Source organism: Ambystoma mexicanum, chromosome 6q (genome assembly GCF_040938575.1).
Source record: "Ambystoma mexicanum isolate Mex_15411 chromosome 6q, UKY_AmexF1_1, whole genome shotgun sequence".
NCBI classification, from domain to species: Eukaryota; Metazoa; Chordata; class Amphibia; order Caudata; family Ambystomatidae; genus Ambystoma; species Ambystoma mexicanum.
The window spans coordinates 299,899,030-299,922,825 of NC_090937.1; the positions used below are offsets into that span (position 1 = coordinate 299,899,030).

A 23,796-nucleotide genomic window follows, 5' to 3' on the forward strand; every position below is an offset into this window, starting at 1 on the left:
ACTATTGTCCTTAATGGTTCTGGAGGAACAGGGGGAGACCTGTTTGGAGGAGACCTTCATGGAGTGGAGAACTCTGGTGACCTCATCAGGTTTGATAGGAGAAGGAGGGGAGAAAGGCAGAGGTGTGATGGGAGGCCATAGGAGCCAAATGGGTGGGGCAATGGGAGGGGGAGAGGGCCACAAGGGTGCCCAGGATGTCCTGAGTTTTTGCAGTGAAGTGGTGGTCAGAGGGCCTGAGAGGGAAGAGGTGAGTAGGAGACTGGTGAAGGGTTGGCTAGTTCCTTGCAGATTTTAAAAGAGTTGAGCCGTGTTGTTGGATGTACCAGAAACGTGAGTCTGGATGTGGTGCCTTTTCTTGGAGTGAATGGAGAGTTGGTATTGCCTTTGGAGCGCGCAACAGGCCAGTTTGTCAGAGGTTGAGCCTGAGGTCTGACACTTCCATTCCGCAGGTCTGCAGTCACGTTTCAGGGCTGCAGGTTTGGAATTGTACCAGGTATTACGCTTGGGGGCATGTTTCAGGTGGATCCTCATGACTGGGGCAAGTATGTCAAGGGTATTAGTCATGGCAAGATGGAGATTTCTGAGAGCAGTGTCAGAGGTAGTCTGTAGTGGGGAGAGAGGGGGTGAAGATAGATGTGAAGGCAGCAGCTGACACTCGTTTCATCGGATAGGTGTTCGTGAACGAGGTTGGCAGGGCTGGGGAGGTGTGGTCAGAGGGCAGAGAGGACCCAGGTGAGAGGAGAGGAGGGAATGATCTGACCAGGAGAGTGGGTGATCAGTAGGGGAGAGGGTGAAAGATCAGCATGGATGAAGGCATCATGAATGTGTCCAGCCGAGTGGGTAGATGCTGTGATTGAGGAGTCAAGGTGGATGTTAGTAACTCAATCACTGAAATCAATGGCATCCATATAGTGGAGACATGGTTTCTTCTGCTAGAGAGAGCCGTGTCATTATAGGTTCTCATTTCCCTGCCTGCTCCTACCAAAGACCCAACCTGGTCTCTAGCTTTCTACTTGCTGTGCCAGTACAATTGATACTGTGTGCTTATGCCCATTGTTCGTGTATTCCTTTTGCTCTAATACCTTTGCATTACGTCATTTTGGAAGGCCTGTAGTTAGGGAGTAGGGCACAAAAAGTTATTTCATAAGAAGTCGCCACTTTTGCGAGTGGTTGGGAGTTGATTTTCTGCGATGGCATTGTTGGCATCTGACAGAGCATAACTTAGGGTGGTGTTACCGCAACAGTACTGGACATCATTAGAGATTTCTCTAAACAGAAGAGGTTTGGCGTCAGAATTATACGGTGAAACATGGTGTTAGCCTTTAAAATTGCTTTGGGTGTTATAAAATTAATATTTGGTCACATGTTGGGGTAATGGTTTCAGAGCGCTTTGGTAAACACGTTCTACAATTACCAATTATTACCCACAAGTCTGAAAACATGAGTTGTCCTTGTGGGGTTTCAAACGGTGGTTGTTCATTTTTTTGAAAAAATAATGTCGAATGACAATTTTTTTGAAAAAATAATGTCGAAAAAAAAATGTCGAATTCTGTTTTTTTAAATTATATATTTATTTTGGGGTTCAGGATAAAAAAAAATGGGAAAAACAAAAAAATAAATAAAAAAGGGGGGTTGGGGGGAACCCCCCATTTCGAAAAAAAAATGCATAAAAAAAAATATTCCACATTATTTTTTTCGACATTTTTTTCTCTCTAAAAAATGACTTTCGACATTATTGGTTTCTACATTATGACTATAAACCGTTTCAAACACTTATTCCTGCAGCAGATCCTTCTCAGACGTGCGTGGGCTAGGAGTAGATCTACCCATCCCTCGAGAAGATGTTTCAGACATTTCTGTGCATTCTGCTCAACAATGGTATGGATTTGGTTAGGAACGATTCAGCCATTCATCCTTCAGAGGTCCAATTGTGAGTGTCAATACATCTGGTAATAAAAACACGTATTATTACAGAGCTTAGAAACGGTAGAAGACCTCAGCTCATGCAGATGTGGAAAGTGCATGCACACTCAAAGTGATTCACATGTTTTACTGTCATTGGGAAATAACTCAGGTGCACTTTTCCATTACTTATCTTAATAAATCTAGGCATCCACAAAACCTCAAATGTATGCACATTTTATATCCAAAAATCATTGGGCCTCATTACGAGCTTGGTGGTAAACTTGATTACCGTTACTGCCATTTGGCCCTGTGGAGTTTTCACAAGATTGCAAGTGATAGTAAGGCAGTGTAATTCCCAATTTTGGGAGGAATTACCGATGGTCGGAATTAACCCATAGTAAATCTACTAATTGTTGGCGTTAAAGGGGAGCATTGACCTAAAGCAACAAGCTGGAGGTGAATCCACCACTTTTCCTACAAAAATCAGTGGATTTACTGTGTTGTAATTCTGCCATCACAAAATCCACAAAAACCTACATTTTGGCACTGTGGGAAAAAGGCAGCCATTCTGTTACCAGCAAATATGTGACATAACGTAATTACGCCACATTGTTCCTGCACCGCCAAACTTGCAATGAGTCCCATTGTCTTTTTATGAAATTTAAACTTTGATACATGGAAACGTTGGCATATTGATTAAACACACAGAAAGTACTGCTATATGTGAATAAAACACAAACAGTTCAAATTCAGCACTGTGTGCGTTTCTCAAAAACACAGGAATCACATTGCCATTTCACACCAGTGAACCCAGAACTGTTGGCTTTGTCAATTCTTGTTTTCCATTCAATTGCACTGAGAAATGTAACCTGATTTTTAGTTTGACACAGATGTATTACTTCTCAAAGCTGTTACACAGTAAAACAAAATCACACTTCTAGGGCCCATCACATACTAAAAATCTAATTTATGTGACAAGAATAAGATAACAATCTTTGAAGCCTCAACTATTAAAGACCTGTTAATTATTAAACCAGAAAAGCAGGAGTGAAGATAAGTGAACATGTACTTTAATCTAGGGTCGAAGCTGCAGTTCGTAACTGTTTTTGTTATATAGCAGAGCAACATACCATTTTGCTTGAGCATCCACTGGGGTCCTCTTCTTGGCAGCATTGTGTCAGTGATTCTTGGTAGCCATCGCAGATTCTTTTAAGCAGTTGCACAGAGAACTCAGGGTGCCTTCTGGAATACTCATAGCTGAACCTGGGATATGCAATAACAATGACCTTTTTAGTGTAGTACTCTGCCTAGACGTGCACAGAAAAACATTTGTGAGGCTAACAGAGTCCAAATTTGACAAGTGTCGTTTTCTTTGGATTGGGCTAACAAAGATTGTCTCATTGAAATCTTCACACTTCAAAGACAACATCTTCACAGCAAAATGAAACAGAAAAGGCACGATTTGTGTAGAGTAGGATATGAGAGAACTATAACTAGTTGAGATAGTGTGTTCTCCACCCTAAGTTACCAGGAAAGGGTTAGGCTACCTTCACAAGGAGACCTGCACATAAGATAGCTTGGTTGTGATCAAGCTGTCCTATTGAGTGTTTTTTAATCTCTAGCCTTTTATTTTTTTTAATAAAATTGGCTTCTGATCATATAGCATTATATGCATTACTTGCTACATCACTTGAAATATCACAGAAATATTTATGTTATGTTAAGTTGTAAGGGGTTTATATAGCAAAGCTGCTACCATTTTCATGGTCTCTCGGATGCTTTGGGACCTGAAATAAAAATGGGTTGGGAATTAATTGTAGGAGTAGAGGGATTGGTTACATTTTGCTTTACTTTTGTGCTAATGTGTGCTGAGCGGCAGGAAGGAGGTTGTATGTGTCAAAAATTCATCTGTAGCATGCAATAGGAAATAAAATCAGGACTGGCTTGAGGTGTCATGCATGGAACTGGGAAACCTGACAGGGGAGTCCGCACGTGTGGAGGGCTTGCGCTCAAGGGCGGCCCCATGCTGCCAACCCATTGGGGTCCAGGGCTACCTGGAGGAATCCTGGTATCCTTCCCCTGGGACACCTGCCTGACCCCAGGTCCCGCCTGGGCCTCAACTGCTGGGTTTGCTTAAATCTCACCCTGCGCTCAGGCCCCTTGGGCCACATCTGCACTGGTGCCCCCTGGATACCATGAGGGTTGATTTTCTGCCTTCCTGGACACTGATCTGGGTGTGTAGGAGGCGTTCACTGCCTGGGCCACACAGCTGCCCCACAGTAAGACACTTTCCATCAATTAATAAGCCCCTATGAACTGGGGGCTTATGGAGCCCAGCAGGAGACAAATGTTGGAGTCAGCCAGCACAGCCATGACTCGGACCATCTAATCTTAATTAGCACCGCCCAGCAGTTGGCCAGTCTGGCCCAATCAAGCCACCAGATGGTCTGGGCCGGGCCACCCCAACCACATGGCTGGGCATCCACAAGCACATTTTTGCTGCAATCGGGTTTGGCCATAAAAGCAACCATCTAGGGTCCGGGGCTTAAGCCAACAGCTTCATTACCTGGGGCCACAACTAAGGACCAGCCTCTCTTCTCTGCCTACCAGGGCTGGGTCCTGCCACTCCTCTGCCGGCTGGGACAAGGCCATCTGGTCTGCTAAACTCACTGGAAAGGGAGAAGAGCACTCCCCAGCCCGCCCACACCTCCATAGGTTCATCCAGGGTGGGTGGGAGTTTCCCATACACAGCTGGAAGTATGGAGACCCTTTTGTGCTGCCACTGTGGCATAGCTTTTGACAAAAGATTGGCTCGGAGGATGACTTTCATGGTATCGCAGCAAGGTTGCTGTTCTGCTGGTTATGAAATCCTGACCCAGAATTAGGTTGCCTGTGAATGATTTTGCACCAGGTTCCACACGAACATGTCCCCTTCTGTCCACAACAGAGTTCTGAGACGAGTGGCTGTACACACCAGCCCAGAGGACAGCTATTCTAGGCCAACTGAGGCACTATAGTGCTGTGGTATCATTACTGTTTAGGGGGGGATTCTGACTTATAGGCGCTCAGTCATAATTCCACAGATGGCAGCTTCACCCAATGGGCTCCTCTACCAAGCACATGCAATAAATATTTGAACCTGCATTTCCTCTCGTACTGAGCAGGATCACTATTGCAACAATACATTATCAATTGGGTAAAACAAAACTGTCTCACTGCCGTCTAAACCCTGCTCATGTTCCCTATTTGAGGATGAACACTACAACACTTGTAGTCAATGTAGATATTGCTTCAGTTAAGGTTCAATTTTCTTCATCATGGGCATGTTTGAACATACAGCAAGAAGGTCCAACCTTGGCACACACGCCTCCCTCCAGTGCTGTAATCAAGTCCGGGACATACCTTTTCTGGTGGGCCATAAGGCCTTATTGCCCTTAATTCTTCTCTGATCACGTTGAACCCCTTTATTGTTGTATTGATCGACTGCATCAGTTCCCACCTAGTGGTCTGGAGCCACTTGGCTTTCACTCCAGCATGGAGTCCTGGCAAGAATATGGATGTAAATATCACTGCTGCCTGGCTGAACAATTTATGTTAATCTGGGATATCATGATATGCCTCTATTGATTTTGCTGGGATGTAATTCTCTCTTTTTTTCGGTTTCTGTGAAGCGATCTTCTCTTCCTCAGGTGTGCATTCATCTTCGGGAAGTCTACTATCTGTAGGTCACTCTGCGGTAATACCAAGGCTTGTATGCTTTCCAGCACTAACAAAGTCCTCCCCAGTCTGGCGGTAATTCTATATGTGTCCTTGTTCCACAGGCCCAATAATGATACATCAGGACTGCAGTTCCATCTTTCTTTCATACCTGGTACATTGAAAAACCAGCCACACTTTAGGTTTTCTCCAACCTTTATTTGCCATTATTTCTGAAGCACAAGTATGCATTCTTCAGGGGCAATAGCTGTAATGTCCCCCTGCATAATAAACCCAAGTCAGTAATCTTACAATTTGAGGCCATTGGGCTTTGCATTCAACCTCTGCATTCAACACAACTACTCTCCCTTGTCCTGTTAATGCTCTTGCTCTGTACAGAACTACTCCATCGACCCATCCTTCAGGAGTGAGATCTGTCCCCTATATTTGCAGTTGTCCTCTCTCCCAACATATTCGTATTTCTTCTTCACTCTTGCCTTTGCAGTTCAACATCCTGTTCTCCTCCCTCTTGATTCCTGCTCCATTCATTCCGGTTTGTTCATATTTTATAATTCGATGCATTGCGTTTTTGTTTTCTCTTGATTTTGTATCCTGTACATAGTCGTCGTCTCTCTGATTTGTATTCTTATTCAGCCATGCTATGGATTCTGTTCTTCCTTGGAATTGCCCTCTAGTTAGGCAAAGTGCAAAGTGTGTCAAACAGTGTGCCTTTTTAATTGATACTTCTGTAGCTATTGATTTTGTGGATGTTCCCAAGGCGTAGGGTAACAAGGAACATACATAACAGCTTTCGTCCTACGTGATTCTTCCCACTTCTTTCATATGCTGATACCATCTTTTTTTTTAATGTACTGCTATATCTAAATATGTGTTTATATTTTCATGATCTTCCCCATCTCTCTTTTATGTCGAAACAAGTGCATTGTTATATTATGAAATCTGGCCATTATATCTTTGGCAGAGACAACAGTAGATGTTTCAGTATCATTCATTATGCTATCATAATTTATAACATTTCTGAAGGCCATTATAATAAGGAGGAAAACACAAATCATAATACCAATTGCTATCACTGTTAATATCACATGAAAGCCTACTGATTTCCGAGAAGTCAATGACTCTCTAAACTGTTGAAGCTTCTCCATTATTTAAATATGCAAATGTATTGCCTCCTTTTTTAATCAATTCTATATCAGAAATTGGAGTAATATGTCAATTATCACTCGCCAAATGATCCAACTGTTCTTGGGGTTCTTCAAAATGCGATACTGTTTATTCCCCTTTGGGTAAAAGCTGGATATGTTTCAGAAATGTAAGACGAAAGAACAACTAAGAATGTATATACCAATATAATCATGAGTATCATAGATGAAGATCAAAAAATGTTTTTCTTCTTTTTTGCACGATTACTGTTTAATTAATCTGTTCATAAAACAACCCTAATCTAAAAATGTTTCGCGTTCTTTATCTGTGTTCTTGGCCATAGATTGCGTTGTCATTTGTTGCCACTCTTCACTTTCTTCACTCTGGGCACTTGCTTCACTGGGGATACTTGCTTCACTGGGGGTAGGTGCAGGAGTGGTCAATGCTTCACCTTTATAGGGCTTGATATCATGCAGATGGATCCAAGCCCATCAGCCCTTTATCACCACAGCGGTAGGGCTTACTTCCTCCACTTCATACGGTCCATTAAAATGAGGGGTATTCCAGGTACAAACACATTTTCTTGCTAACACCTCATCTTCTGTGTAAAGTACTAGAGGTTTTAATGAGTCTTCCAAACTAAAAGGCAAATTATGTTCTTTGTTCACTTTTGACCCCTCCTGTTCTTTAAAAAAAATTATAATATTTTTATTTTTTATTTTCAAAATGTATTGTTTTGGTTGAGATACAACGTTTTCAACAATATATTTCTTGTACAATTATACAGTATATCACAGTTTGTAAGTAATATTCATTTAGTTTGATCAGTACAATACAAGTATAATGTCAAGAGGTAGGATAGGTTTTCAGTTAACAGTGCTGACTCAATCAAAACGCAATTCTATCAGTAAAATCGTGTGTACATGTCTTGTGATGCATCTTATGATTATTTGGTCATTACAGACATGATGTTTCAGCAGCGAAGTTCACATTTTAAATTACAAGAAGACTGTCTAGAATGCAAATGCAGATTCGATATACATCTAAAGACATTTCATTTGGGATAATTGGATTGCGCTAAATATGAGTGCTAATATTACAAAATGTGTTTGCTGTCTTGACATGATTACACATTGGCAAGATCAAGTAAGTTCAAATAGTTCACTGTGGCTATGTTTAAGGAAAGTATTGACGCATCAAAATACAAGAGACCACATTTTGTCAGGTTTGAGCATTGTATATTGATTTAAAAGTTTATGAAATGCTTCTTTTCTTCGATCTAAGAACACAGGACAGGTTGTGATTAAGTGATACATTGATTCTTGACAATTTGGAGCCTTACAAAATCTACAATCTGTATCTAGTAAGGTGTTGGAGTTATACAGAGCGAGTTGAAATTTAGTTGGCCATAAGTTTAGTCGCAAACAAAGAATTTATCGAGCATATTTTATGTTTGGGAAATCGGAGAGGTAAATAGGCAAGTCATGGCTTGTGAACGGAAGCTCCTTCCTGAAATGCTGTATATGAACCTGGTTTTTCCCATGTTACCATCCAATCTTGTATCCAAAGTTTTTGTTTTTGTTTTGCTTTTTCTGGAAAGCTAAGGAGTAGATCTAGAGAGATGTCTGTTTCAAGTAATAACTCAATACAATTTGTTTTCCAGTAGTATATAGAGCCTTTCGTTGTTTCAAGACAGGTGTTCATAACAGGAATTAGTGAGTGAGCAGTCGCAGAAGTAAGCATTCTCTGTAAGCAGCTAGGCATTGCCATGAGACATGCGCAGCTAAAGATGTGAGGCCTAGTTCAAATCTTATGATGGAAATTGGGACACTAGATGGTAGGGTTAACATTTGTTTCCAGTATTTACCTTCGAGAATATTCCAGTCTGGGGTGTTACCTGGTAACTTCATGTGGGCTCCATAAGTTATAATTGGAACGACTTTTTGAACATAGAATAGTATGGCTGGTTTAATAGTAAAAGTCCCATATTTATGTTGTATTGCTTTTGCTTGGGTCGTCAAGAGTTGCATTCTTGTTTTAATTTTGGTTTTGTAGGGCATATCGGAAACATGAATATTCAAATTCACTTCTAGGTATTTGTATTTGGATACTTGGGTGAGGATGGTTTCTGACAGGGTCCAGTTAAATTTAAATCCTGTGGTTGGTAATCGATGATGAAAAACCAGGGTATTTGATTTGGTTATATTGATAATGAGGTGATTACTTTTGGCATAGGTGTCTAAAGCCTTTAACTTCCTTTGAAGACCGATTGGGATCTGATCTAGAATGACCAAGTCATATAATAGCTTATTTCATGTGAACCTATCTTAGGTGTAAACGCATGCACAGAGTTAAAAGCTTCGCCTGTATCATTTATATAAAAGTTAAAAAGTATAGAGGCAAAAAGACATCCTTTTTTCAAACCTATTGTAGTAGGGATCGCCTTTGAAAGTAAACTATGGCTAGTGAGTTTAATTTTAACTGTGGTGTTAGAATGAAATTGTCTAATAAGATAAAATAAGTAAGCAGGGCAATTTGCATTTAAGAGTTTGGACCATAAAATTTCCAGCGACACAGAATCAAAGGCCTGTTTAAAATCAACTAGAGCTAAAAATATTGGTTGTTTGTTAAAAATGGCCTGATTTTTTAAAGTTGATAAAAAAATAATTTTGTGAAGTGCCAATGCCCTTAATAAAACCAGATTGATTTATGTCAAGTAATTTGTTTCTAATTAGCCATAGCATTAGATCTTTAAGAATTATGCGAGCGAAAAATATTCCAGGCACATCTAGGAGGGTTATTGGCCTGTAATTTATCAGGAGTGCTCTGTTGCCTTTTTTAAAAATGGCGATAATAATCGATTCCTGCCCTGTCGGGGGAATTTGTCCGGTTTTAATGATCCCTGCAAACATTATTTCAAGGATGTCAGTCCACTCTTCTGGATGGGCTTTAAAAGTCACATTTCAGAGATTATCAGGGCCAGGAGCCCTGGATGAGCTTAACTGTTTGATTATTAGAATTATATCTAGTTTATCAATGGTTAGATTGGATAGGTTAGGGCAGGATATAGAAGTTGTCGGAATGATTGTGCTTGGGGTACTGGGTAAGGATTGATAATGAGTCACCCATGTGTGTTCATCGACCGCATTCAATTGCGATGAGGTGTTTCGATTTGGTGTGACATTGTTGAGAAGGTTCCATATTTGGGTTGATGATTTTTTTAGGATTGCAGCAAGCATATTCTCTGCATTTGCTTGCTTTTTTGCCGCTAGTAGTTGTTTAATTTTATTCTTGTATTTTTTTTTTAATTTTACTCTCATTTGCTGACAGGCTATGGGTGACAGAGATCGCATAGATTGTCTAAATTGGCATCTTAAAGCAAATATTTGCTTGTCCCAAGCATATTTGTGTTTAAATGCAATGGGACCTGTTGATGGTTGTAGTTCCTTTATTATTTGGATGCATTTTGCATAATCAAGTGAGTTGTTAGATACTGGATCAGGGGAAAATGTTAGAGATTGTTTTCCCAGAATGGCCAATGTATAGGTTTTTCCAAATAAATCGATTGCAGCATTGATTTGGAATCACTATTTGGTTAGTAAAATCTTGCGGTTGAGCAAGGTGAGGTGACCATGTAAATTCTAATATTTGATGGTCACTAGCGTTATTAGGAACTATTTTAAAAGATGCTACTTGTTGGCTTGACTAGAGATGACTATATAGTCTAGAACTGAGGAAGCGGATTCTCTGGACCATGTTGGTATCCGTGGAGAATCTTCAGGTGTAGAGCCATTCAATATTTTGAAGTTGCGGATTCCATAAGGGAGAGACATTTCAACGTTTTAGAGTTCACCTTAGATGAATTTTGCGGCAGACATTTGGTATTAAGATCGCCTGCAATAATTGTGGTGTGTATTTGGGGATCAAGCAAAATTAGATCTAGGATAGTTATAATCTGAGTTATGAAAGTTTGTCTTTAATGGCAACCGGATTCCAGTATACATTAATGATTGCAGTAACTGGATATAGGGGGTTGGTTGGATTAAATGTGGACATTTTTGTGGCCTGTATGCTCGAAAATGGAGATTGTAATTTTTCTTAAATTAGTCCAGAGGAGATTTTTATTGTTGTTAATAGGCCTGCAGAGGGATGACCCCTAAGTGCCTTGTTTGTAGGGACATGTAACATAAAATGATCTGGCCAAGTTGGAGGATCGATCAACCAGGTCTCTTGGAATAGGACAATGTCATAATTGTTTAAATGGGACGCTCCAGTGGTGAGTAAATGTGAAAAACCCAGGGTATTCCAGGATATTAGCGCACAGGATTCAATTGGATTATGTCCTGTATTGTAGGGGACACACGCACGTGTTGCATTGGTTAGCCAAGACCACCTCGATTGTGGTTTGGGTGGGATAGGTAGACTGGTTTGCGATTGTTGTGCTTTGGCCCCACAGGAACAATTACAAGAGGTAGTATGGCAGGGTTGGTTTCCAGCCAATTGTGAAGACACTTGCATGCTAGTTTTTTTCAACTAGTGGCGGCTCATATTTTTGCATTTGGATGAGTAGGTCATTTGATTTTAGTTCTTGTCTATGTTCCCAAATTATATTTTTTATAATTTTGGATTGTATACCTAGTTCAATGATGTCTAAATGACCAGGTTCAATATATTTGACACTATCGATGTCACTGGATGAAAACTGGCTTAGTCCAGTGATGCACTGAAATAGAGTCAAAATAGTTCCTCGTTTGAGAAATGGGTCATTAGATTGTCTATCAAGCATAGTAATAATCAGTTTGTCAGAGTCAACAAGAGGTTCTTCCACAAAGTGTGGTATTGTCGATGATGGCATTGATTTAGTTAGATTTGGAGTCACAGTACTAGGACTTGAAATTTTATTCAAGGGGGGACTTGATTTTGAGGTGCAGTTTGTGTATTTGAAGGATTGTGTGTCACTGAGTGTAAACGTTTCTGATCAAGGGTTTTGAATGTAGAGTGGTCTATATCAATATTTACACAAAAAGATTGTTTAAATTTGGTCCTAATAGGTACACAATGCAAACTTTGATGTATAATTTCTGTTTTGGGGGGGGGGGCGGGGATGTTGGATAAGTCGAGAGCTCAAGCAAATCAGCGTCAACATAATCAGACGTAGGTGTATGATATGTGCGGATATGTCGGCATGTCACCCCCAACTATATTTGATACTGAAATGATAGCAGCATTTACAGAAGGAGTTTGTGAGATCATATGAGAAGGGGCATTTCTAACAACATTTCTGCGCACATCATTTACAGAAGTGGCAGGTTTAGCATTACCATGCGTTGCCTTTGGCGAAGACATCGGACGGAGAGTGGAAAGCATTGGTACCTTCAAGGTGGACTCTGGTATCATCTCGTCTTTATCAATGGAGATGATAGAGCGGTTTGAAGCATTCATTGGCAAGGATAGATTTTGCACACATTTTTTAATTCTTTGATTTAGACTCCTTTTCTTTTTGGATAGGAGATTTTTTGATTTCCTATGAGGTGGAGAGATCTGATCGGTGGTTATTTTTGCTGATTTTTTCTTTTTTCTTTTTTTGTTTTTGGCTTGGATATTTGGTTGGAAGACCTCATAGAGCGGGATGTCAAGAGCATCAATCATGGTAGGTTCTTCTAGGTTTATCAATAGTAAGGAATCACCTGTTGGTTCATTTATAGGGTTCGAGGATTCAATTATGACAATTGGGGGTTGTTCATCTATGCTAGAGGCTTTTCCATTCTCCTCCCTAGTCTGCTGTAGGCTTGAATAGGGGATGATGGATATGTTTCTAGATGATTCAGTAGTACATGGTGGCAACCCAGGTAACTCGGGTAAGTCTTGGACTTTCCAAATTTCCAAGCTACCCAATCAAGTTTGTTTTCCAGAGACGTGAGAGAAAGATTCTGCTGCTCTGCCCTGGATTCCAGACCTTCATAAAGTTTTACTAGTGAAAGGAGACTTAGATTGATTGCATTAAGTTGTATCCAAATTGGTGTTTGTGGTGGGAAGCCAAAGGAAGGGCTAGGAGTCAGTTTCGAGAAGGAGGCTACCAGGGAGGATTGTGAGTGTGATGGTTGAAGTTGTTTCCAGGGGATCCTTGGTAGCAAATGGTCTTGGCGAGGTTGAGAGACGGGATTGTTGATCTAGACAAACTTGAGATGCATTGTTATCTGGCATGGGGATAGCAGTTGATTGTGAGAGTTGGGTGGAAAACAACTCAGGCTGGGAAAAGTGAGAAGGGTCAAGGGGTGTGGGATCTTTCTGAAGGATGTGAACATTGGGGTGAGGCAATGATTGAAGAACCTGTGAATATAAGGGTGGTATCACTGGCGAGTCCATGGTATGGATTATAGATCGCGTTGGAGGTCCTGTAGAGACGGGTGTATAATAAATCAGAGTTTGGAAAAATTCCAAACTCGGGGTGGATGGAAGAGGGGTTAACACTGCTGGAATAGTTGAGTCAGAAATGGTGGATGCTGTTGCTATTGGGGAATCGGAAGCGGCCATGTGAACGTTGGTAGTGGCGGGGAGATTCATGCTAGGCGCAGCAGTATTGTGTGGCTGGGTAGAAACATCCACTACCAGCTTCATTTCAGCATAAAATAGGTGAATGTCTGGGCTCTGAAGTGAGGCGTGCTTTAAGAGGAGTTGTAGGGAGCTTAAGTCTTTCCCAGAAGAACGAGGGATCTGTTTCACTGGAGGGATGGTCATAGGGCTCACATGGGTAGGCATCCCAGTATTTAATCGAAAGGTCATTGTTTTTTAGCACGTTTGCAATGAAAAAGAAAGAGGACTAGCGTGTTAGAATGGGAGCCTAGCTAATATGGCAAATTTGTAAAGAGAGAATTACAAGTCTTGAAGGGTGACTTCAAAATGACAGTGAAGGAAAAATATTAGAGAGAAAGTATAAGGAGCCGCACAGCAGCACAGCGGACAGCAGACATCACTCAGCTTGCACTCCATTCATGCATGCATGGTGGTGCGCACGGGATCTAGTATTTGAAGGGCTCACATGATTAGTGGCCGGAGCTGGAGTGAAATAAAGAAAAATAGGAATAAGTAAAGTTAAAATGTATGAGATGACAGTCTTTTAAACACGAAAGTGTTGGTAGATATGAAATGCCCTGCAATTAAAATAACAGGGTTCATTAAACAAAGTCCAGGAATAAGGTCCACAGATGATCTTGAATCACGGGAGACAAGTTGGAGCAGCAGGTAAGCCGACAGCAGTCAGCTGGCACTCCGGTCGTGCGTGCCTGTTGGTTTTTGATCTCTTGAGAAATAAAAGAAATACTTTGAGGCATTGTTTTCAAATAATCATACATCTCATTACCTAGTGCCTTTTCTACACTGTAGGCATCCGTATTTGCCCTTGTTTGGGGGGTGAGAGGAGTTCTCATTCAGTGTCCAGTCACCAACTCATGGGGCGTGAAAAGGTGTTCTGGCCCAGGTTTATTGCGTAATGCATAAAATGCAAGGGGTAGGCAATGCAGCCATCCCTTCTTCAATGTCATTTTAGCCTTTACTATTATCTCTTTCAGAAGGCCATTTAATTTCTCACATATGCCGTTGGCTTGTGGGACATACGCAGAAGGAAATGTATGCTTGATGCCTAAGAGTGAGACTATATTTTCAAAGAGTGCATTCACAAAGTGTGGTCCATTGCCAGATCGCAAAACTTTGCACACCCCCCATCTTGGAAACACTTTGCGGACTAGACACTTTGCAGCACATGCAGCATCAGGATGCGGGGACAGACCTGCTTCGATCCATCTGAAAAAGGGACATACTACAACTAAGATATATCGATAACCATTACATGTTTGCAACACATCCACATAATCTATATACAGATGTTGGAAGGGGCCATTAGGTCTAGCGATTACTTCTCTCACCATTCGCAGGGTGTGTCCTGCTGTACATTTCTGGCACACAATACAGTTTACAATGAACTGTGCCACAAGTTCACTTAGGTTTCGGTACAAACCAGTCTTCTGCTATTGTAGCAGCTAATCTCTCTTGAGTCGCATGCTCTGGGTAATGGAGCTGCTCCAATGATACTCTTAATAATGCTAGAGGCAGAACTAGCTTTCCTGTACTGTCCTGCCTCAAAGTTGCTTCAGTGAGGGATAAAGAATACCCCTTCTTTTTCCATAGCTTCTTTTCTTATTGCGATCCTCGTCCTTGTATCTCAGTTAACTGTACAAAGGACGTAATATTAAATCCTTCTTTAACCAAAATGCATCACCCTGCCGCTTTCCTTGTATCTTTTATCTCATTTTCAACTATGGTTTAATAATATGTGGCACGTTTGACCTCTAAGTCTGCAGCTTCATTCCTGCTAGAGATTACATCTGTTCTTTTGGAATGTGCTGCACATTTCACAATGGCTATGGTTTCTGGAAAGCTTAAGGCTTCAATGAGCTTGTCTAATAGTTCCACATGTTGCACTGGAGTGCTGCCTGCGGGGAGAAAGCCCCTCCTCTTCCAACGTGACAGGCGTGTGTTTACAGTTGACGTCACGTAGGCGGAGACAGAGTACACCGTCACTTCCTCATCTTCAAAATGTTGTAGTGCATCAATAAGCGTGGCTAATTCTGCAGCCTTTGCTGAATAGTATGATGGCAATCTTCTACTTATCAATATTTCAAATGTACCTCCTCGGATTAGTTTTACTACTGCTGATATAGTATGGCTCACCCCTGTTTTTTGATCGCTTCTAGGTGTATCATCAATAAAAAACACTTCCCCTCTTCCTATAGCATTCTCCCTAACATGGGGAATATTAGTATAACACTCAGTGTATGTAACACATTCATGTACATCATCTTCTCCCACTGGTTGAGCTATAAACTTTGCTGGATTCACTGTGCTACACCTGACAATTTTGATTGCAGGGTTTGAGATAATCATCTCATAATCCCTGATTATCTTTGAGTAGTCAATGTACTTTTTGGATTTGCAAAAATTGCTAATAATGTATGCTCTACAAATAGAGTTACGGAACATTCCATAGTTATATTTGAAGCTTTTTCTATAGCAAATGCAGCAGCTACCAAAGACTGTTTGCAAGGATAATGTCCTTTCATAACTGGATCTAAAATCCCACTGTAATAAGCTAATGGTTTATGACCATGTCCTAATGTCTTTTTCTGTGTAAGGACTGCTGTCATGGCTTCTCCATTTGAATGGGAAAATAAGTAAAATTCTTCACTGTAATTTGGAATCCCTAATGCAGGAGCTGTACTGATCACGTTTTTTAATTCATTAAATCCTTCAGTCATGTCTTCTGTCCACATTAATTTAGTTTTAGCCACCTGTGCCTCTTTCAGCGCTTTTAAAAGTGGTCAAATATATGTACTGTAATCAAAGGCACAGGTCCTGCAATAATTGCATAGTCTTAAAAATTGCTGAATTTGCCTCAGCGTTTTTGCCTGTATGGTTCTCATTATGGCTTCTGCTCTTTCAGGTTTCATTTTTCTTTCTTCATGCAAGATTAACTGTCCTATATATAATACGTCTTCTTGAGAATACTGTAATTTTTCTTTGTCTACATTGTACCCTTTTTCTGCAAGTATCGTCATAAGTTTGATAGAGTCTTCCCTACATTTTTCTTCTGTCTCACTGCACACTAAAATGTCACCCACGTATTGAATTATGGTGCTTTCAAGCAGAACATTTCCCAAGTCCATCTGAAGGACTCTAATAAAAATTGAAGGGGCCTCACAGTACCACTGCGGCAAACAAGTATGTTTCATGCAAATCATTCTATATGAAAAGGAAGTCAAATCCTGTGAGTCTTCATGTAAGGGAATAGAGAAAAATGCATTTTTCAAATCGACAACAGTAAAATACCTGGCTGTTGATGCGATATTGCGCAATATTGTCGCAGGGTTTGAACTAAAGGGAACTCTGCTATGACTATATTATTTAGGGGGTGAAGATCTTGTATGAATCTCCACGAGCTCCCCCCATGATTTCTTGACAGGGTACACAACCGTGTTGCATGGTGAATCTGATGGTACTAGAATGCCTTGTTTCATTAGGGCAGATATAGTTTCAAATATGCCCTCATCCGCTTTTATGGACATAGGGTACTATTTTGCACGTGGCAAAATAGCAACTGATTTAAATGTAGTTTTCACTTCTCCCACTCTTTTCAGTAGGCCCACGTCATATGGACTTGTAGTCCATAAAATACTTGCCACCTTTTCCACATCTTCCTGAAAAAAAGGTGGTTTCATTTTTACCAATGCCATTCTCTGTGGTTCCTCTATGTTCTCAACATTAATCCAATAAGTGAGACTTGTAAAGAATACTAACTCATCACCTGAATAGTCATCCCTAAACAGTTATTCATCTGTCAAGTTTGTCAGTCTATATCCTTCGTTGAGGCTATCACTGTTCTCCATCCCCTTCCCTCATCGTCTGTCCCATGAAGCATCACCCTTTTTTCTCTTACCACTGCTCCTTCTAGTTCCAAAGGAATAACTTGCCATTCCTCATCATCCATAGGAATTTCTGGCCTGAACAAAAATGTTGCATTTGCATAGGTGTTTGCTGTTGTTGCCCCTGTAATGACTGTTTCTGCATTGGTGCTTGTTGGAATTGCTGGGGTTGTGGCAATTGTGCCTGTATTGGCACTTGCTGAAACTGCTGTGGTTGTGGTGGATATGCCTGATTCTGCATGTGATCTTGAGCATAATATCCTTGTGAGTCTCTATTGCATCGTGGAGCATATCCTGTTCCCCCTCTTGGAGATTACCAATTCTGTTGTTGCATACCTCCTCTACCTCTACATGCTCTAGCTGTATGTCCTATTTTTCCACAATTCCAGCATGTTAAGAGCTGTCTGCCATTAGATCCTCCCCTTCCTGGAGGGTTTGGAAATCCTCCTCATCCTCCTCCTCGGGGCCTATTCCCTCTATCTCTTGGCATATAATTATATCCATTCTGATCTTGGGCATTGGCTATATTATTTTTCTGTGGGAATTGCATCACTTACGCCATGCTTCCCTCATTACTTGTCAACACTGCTCCCTCTATGGTGAACTTTGATAATTTCTTCTGCACCAACTTCGGCTCTTCATGCTTTCTACCCTCGGCTTTCTCCTTATCTTTTTATTTTAGTATTCTGCAATAGTGCACGATGACCAATTGTATCTCTGGCCATGGTTTTGCTTCCATTCCCACCTGTTTCTTTAACTGCCTCGGACTGATTCTGGCAGTCCCTGACATAATTTGTGGTAAAATAACGCTACCGTTTTATCCCACGGTTTGTGCGTCTCCAAACTCCATGCATCCTGAATATTGTAAGGAAGGCATGGTATTGAAATAAGACAGACACAAGTGACCATAGTTCAAGGGTGTTTATTGAACTTTCACAAGGGGGTGAAAAACGCCTATCTAAACGTAAATCTACAAATGTGAGCAAGCTACGACCATCAAATAATAATAATGCAGTCGAGTCTTGTCAAAACAAAAGGTTGATACTAAACAAAACTATTGACACTCCTTACTGCTACTTTACAATAGTGTGGGGTAATGTTCATGAAAAAGAAAGAAGTGTCACAAAATGATAAATCATGATGTTTGGGCCATTGGCCTCCCTTCCTCACGTTTTCAGCACGGGGCAAGCCGGTTCACTTGAGCCAAGCACACCCTCTGGCTTCTTTGACACAAGGTTACAGTTCCAATTCCAGCATCATGGCCTTTTCTGCTTAAGTCTCTTCTCCATCAAAGTCTCTTGATTCGGAGGGCCTGATGTACAAAACAAAACTAGAAAGTTATTTCCTTCTTACAATTCTGTGATTTGGGTATATCAACCTGGATCCCCCTCAGCCGGGCTCAGATCCCTTTTTAGATACTGCAGATCCCTCTCCTCTGCACTCAGATCCCTTTATTGTAAGGTTCCAAAAATATTCTCTCAGGTAACTCACGGGTCACCCCGGATCCCCTTCAGCCGGGCTCAGATCCCTTCTTTGCTTTCAATTAGTCTACTTCAGCCGGGCTCGGACCAATTGCAGTTCATTTTAAACTTATCAAAGACTTTCGAATGTACACAGGATTTAGCTTGACCCATCGCAGGACCACTTCGATACAAAGTTCCTTTCTTACAATGCAGTTGCCACCCAGTTGGATACCTAATAGAGACCTTCGAATGAGCACCCAGGTGGTGCCGGAGCACTCTGTACACAGTTTCTGATTTGGATTTTTCCAAGTACATTCACTCCTTAAGTTTCCACTTGTTCGCGCCTCTCATCACATGCGCTTCAAACACTGTCCTTTCTGGATTTATTCATACAATGTTGCCGCTTGCAACCTTGGTTCAAACACAAGCTTATTTCGTATCAGTTTCTCTGACTCACCGGCTGTGTTGCTTCTACTTGCACAGCTTTCTTGCAGGAGCCAAGGACAGTACCACTGCAGCAATCGCTCCTCCCGGCCTGGGTTATCAACACAGGAGTGCCCTGGATACTTTTGGTGCACAGCGTAGGGTTGCTCCGCTTCAGTTCCTGATCTTAGGCTTCTCACTTTCCAAGGTTTGTAAAAATAACAGTTTCTATAGGTCAAGGGTACTTCCCTCCTTTCAACCCTCTCCGGTCTTGCTGCCTTTCTCCTCGTGTTAACCCTTGGAACTGCTGCTTCCTCACGTGCTTCTCCTCACTCAGAGTGGGCTTTCGTGCTCTGCTTTTTAATCCGTTTGGGGAAGTGTGATGGGAGTCAGGTGTGTGTGTAATGATTAGTAATTGCCTGACCTTGCCTGACCAGGGTGTTGGGACATGTCAGGTATACGACTCAGTGTTAGTCCATTGTCGCTCATGATGAACTGTCAGTGAGAAAGGGTTCGTGTTGGGAAAGGGGGTTGGAGGTTGAGCTTCTAGGTATCCTATCGGGTAGGATGGGGAAAAGGTGTTACAGGAAAGGGGATACCGCCTCTTACGCTTCGGTGTCCCACTTCCACTCACCGAAGACCCCTCATCCAGGTGATCCTCCTGCATTGGTCCACCCCCAGAATCTGGATGTAATAGCGATGCAATAGCGATGGCCGTGCCCTGGCCACCTGGATGACAGATCCCCGAGGATTAGCGGGTGGGACACCTTTAGGTTTCTCACAATATCCTGAATAAAAGCAATGGGGTATTTATCCTCCCTAATTTTCCTAGTCATTATTTCCCCAATATCCAATGTATCTGGATATTGTTCTCTAAGCGCTCGCATATGTCTGCTCTACAATTATTGAATGGTGCTCCATCCATCGTGCATTGTGTTTTGTGCAGTTACTTTTGGGTACCCTGCACTTCTCCAAATGTCATCAGCTCTCGCCCCCTGGATATCTGATAATAGGACTTTTATGTTGCCTATAGCTAGTCATTCCTGACATCCTTTTCTCAAATTCCTTCATCCATTTTCCTGCACCGGAAGTCAAACTTATATTGTGGTCGACCCCCTCCTTTCTCTAATAGCGGAAACTGTGAAAACCCTTGTCCTTGGACATACCTACCCACACTCCTTGTTCTCCAGGCAGCATTATCATCACCTGCTTGTTTTCTCCCTGGAAAGGCCCTCATTCTACTCACATAGGGCAGGGATGCTTCCCCTATACTGTGCGATCGTACTTGTGATTTTTCAGTATATGGTATTGGTTCTGGTGTTCTTTTCATAGGGTGCTCTAGATCTAACAATTGTACTCCTTATCTACACTTGATTCTCTTGAAAATCTGTATGCGCGTTCTTCTTGCGTCTAATTTTGTTTCCTTTCCTCGTCTAACATTATTACTCCCCAACTCGTATGACTATTGCCCTCTTTCGTGTCCTCAAGATCTAACCTATTTAAAGATAATGTTCTATTATCGTCTGGTCCGACTTCATCTAAGCTTCCTCCTATTTCTCTAAAATAGGCTCCTTTGTTCAGCCTCTTGGGTTCTATATCCTTCCTTAGCCTTCATTTGTCTATATAATGTCCCCATCTTGTCCCTATCGTGTCTGCGTCTTCTTCTCTCCATTTTGGCATGTCTAATAATCCTTGCAACCCTCCATGAGATGGCTTAGACCCTCTATCTTCTTTGGTTCGTTCTTGCATTTCTATGTGTATCATGCTTCTATGGCATAAATATTCAATCTCATCATCTTTAGATCCCCTACTTTTGATATTGATATTGATATTTTATTTCTATTGCGCTCGTACACAAGTGTTTCAGAGCGCGACAAGGCAAGGAAGGGGAACAGGGGAGAACAAAACAGCAATATTACTAGGCCGAGTGACATTGAGAACGCGCAAGTGCATGGGAGAGGGGTAGGGCAAAAGTGTATGGAAGGGGGGAGAAGTGGAAAGTGCAAAGCAGAGGAGAAACAGATAAATAACAATAAATAAATAACAAAGGCAACAAACAGTTTTAGTGCAGCCAGCAATTTGCAAGTGCTAGGTTTAAGGCAGCAGACAGGGTAGGTCTGATAAGTGCAGGAAGAAAAAGGGGAGGGCTTTATGGGTACAGATACAGACCCCAGCGCAAGGGGTAGCCCGGAGGCAGTGCGGGAGGGTGGCAGGGTGAGCAGGTACCTGGGCCCGAAGGACAGAGGGTGGGCGGGTGTACGGTGCCAAGAGAGAACAGATCAGCGGGGGAGAGGGGGAGCAAAGTCAGAAGAAAAGAGGAAGGTCTTGAGGTTCTAGACAGAGATCTACCCCCAGCTCGTTTCTTTGAAAAACAACTGACCCTGAGGGAGTTGGAGGTAGAGGAGCGAAGAGCCCAAGAGGGGAGTTATTTGCAGAGGGATATCTGAAGGTGTTTTGGACCCAGGCCCCAGAAAGCCTTGTGGACAATGCAGAGGGTTTTGAATTTAAACCTTGCATCCGCTGGGAGCCAATGGAGAGATTTCAGAGCTGGAGAGATACGATCCCAGGGCTTGAGGCCAAGGACAGATCTCGCAGTCCTGTTCAGGATTAGTTGCAGAGGGCGGAGAGTAGAGGCAGGTAGATTTAGAAAGAGGCTGTTACAATAGTCCAAGCTAGAGAGAACCAGAGTTTGGGATACCATGAGCTTCTGGGGGAAGGAGAGGAAAGGCATAGTACCTCTGAGGAGGTGCAGTCAGAAATTTGACTTTTTAGAGACCTCAGAGATGTGGCCAGAGAAGGAAAGGGTGGAGTCAAAGATGACCCCGAGGTTCTTAGCCTCGCAGGTGAGGGTAGGAGGAGGGCCAAGGGAGGCCGGCCAGAGAGTGAGGGGAAAGGATGGTGAAGGTGTGCCGATGAGGAGGATCTCCATCTTGCTGGCATTCAGACAAAGATCATTGGCGGCTCACCAATCTTGAATGGCAGTTAGGCAATCAGAGATGAGAGAGGGAGAGGAGGTGGCAGAGGGCCGCCTGAAAATGCGTTGAGTGTCGTCAGCGTAGCACTGGAAATTTTTAGCATAAAGTGGCAATGCAATGGGCGAGAGTTGCCATGTATTGGTTGAAAAGCCAGGGCAAGAGGTTAGACCCCTGGGGAACACCACAGGTAGAGGGGAAGATAGAAGAAAGGAAGGACCCAAGTTGGACCTGGTAGGGTCGATCTGAGAGGAAAGAGGTCAGCCAGGCCAAAGCCTGATCAGTGATACCCAGGTTTTCACGGAGACAGTTGAGCAGGGTGGTATGGTTGACTGTGTCGAAGGCAGAAGAGAGATCGAGGAGGATGAGGGCAGAGGGAATGTTAGAGTCAAGGTTAGAGAGCAGATCTTCACGGATGTTCAGGAGAGCAGTTTCCGTGCTTCTGGCAGCTCTGAAGCCAGACTGGTGGTCATGGAGACAGCCAACAGAATTGGAATGAAGGTTAAGCTGAGATATGGCCAACCTTTCCAGGAGTTTTCCAAGAAAGGGAGTAATGGAAATTGGGTGATAGTTAGCTGGACAAGAAGGATCAGCTGTGGGTTTCTTCAGAAGAGGATGCACAAAGGAGTGCTTCAGAGGGGAGGGGAAGGATCCCGAGGCAAAGAAATGGTTGCAAAAATCAGCAAGGGCCGGAGCGAGGGTGTCAATGTGGTCCTTGATGGTTTTAGAGGAACAGGGATTAACCCGTTTTGACAAGGCTTTCATCTAGCGACCTCGTCAGGGGAGAAAAGAGGAAAGGACGAGAAGGATGGTGGGGGTGGCTAAAGGGGGGTCAGCAAGCACAGATGGGGAGGGGAGAGGATGGACAGGATGTCCTGGGTTTTTGAAGTGAGAGGCAAGGACATTGCAAAGAGCCTGGGAGGAAACAGGAGGGGTAGAGACTGCAGCAGGTTTGGCCAGCTCCTTGCAGATTTTAAAGAGTTCAGCTGAGTTGTTAGATGCCACAGAGACACGAGTTTGAATGTGGACTCTCTTCTTGGTGAGGACAGAGAGTCGGTATTGCCTTTGTAGCAGGCGACAGGCCAGTTTGTCAGAGGATGAACAGGAAGTCCTACATTTCCTCTCAGCCGCCCTACACTTACGTCTAAGTGTAGCTAGGTCAGAGTCATACCAGGAATTGCACTTGGCTTTGGGCTTCAAACGGTTCATCATGACAGGGGCAAGAGCATCAAGTGTATCAGAAATTGAAGAGTAGAGCAGAGACAGGACTGTGTCAGGATGTGAGACAGCCAAAGGTGGAGGGGGGGGGGGAGAAAGTGGCAGCAAAAGCCTCAACTGACACACGCTTCATGGGCCGGATGTCCGAGAAGGTAGGTGGCAGTGTTGGGGTAGGCTTGGTTTGGGGGGAAGAGAGGGAGAGATGAGATGAGAGGAGAGGAGGGAGTGATCGCTCCAGGAGAGAGGAGTGGTCAGAGGGATGGAGAGGGGGAGGTCAGAGGATATCAAGACATTGAGTGTGTGCCCTGCAGAGTGAGTCAGGCCAGAGGGGAGGATGGACAGGGAGAGGGAGTCGCAGAGGTCATGGAAAAGTACAGAGGAGGAGCAAGGAGAGTCTAAATGTATATTTAGGTCACCGAGGAGGAGGAGTTAAGTGGTAGAGGCCAGGAGGGAGGAGGAGAGGTCTGCCCACTCATGAGG

The 23,796-nt window shown here is 42.7% G+C and overlaps 1 protein-coding gene across 1 annotated transcript in view; it reads right to left on the reverse strand.

Moving 5' to 3' along the window:
• Positions 1-23,796, reverse strand: part of LOC138515210 (serum albumin-like) — a 946,494-nt gene that overhangs the window by 391,212 nt on the left and 531,486 nt on the right. The window contains exon 8 of the mRNA XM_069630169.1: positions 3,036-3,168. Within this exon, the coding sequence (XP_069486270.1) occupies positions 3,036-3,168 (133 nt within the window). The remainder of the gene's footprint in view (positions 1-3,035; positions 3,169-23,796) is intronic.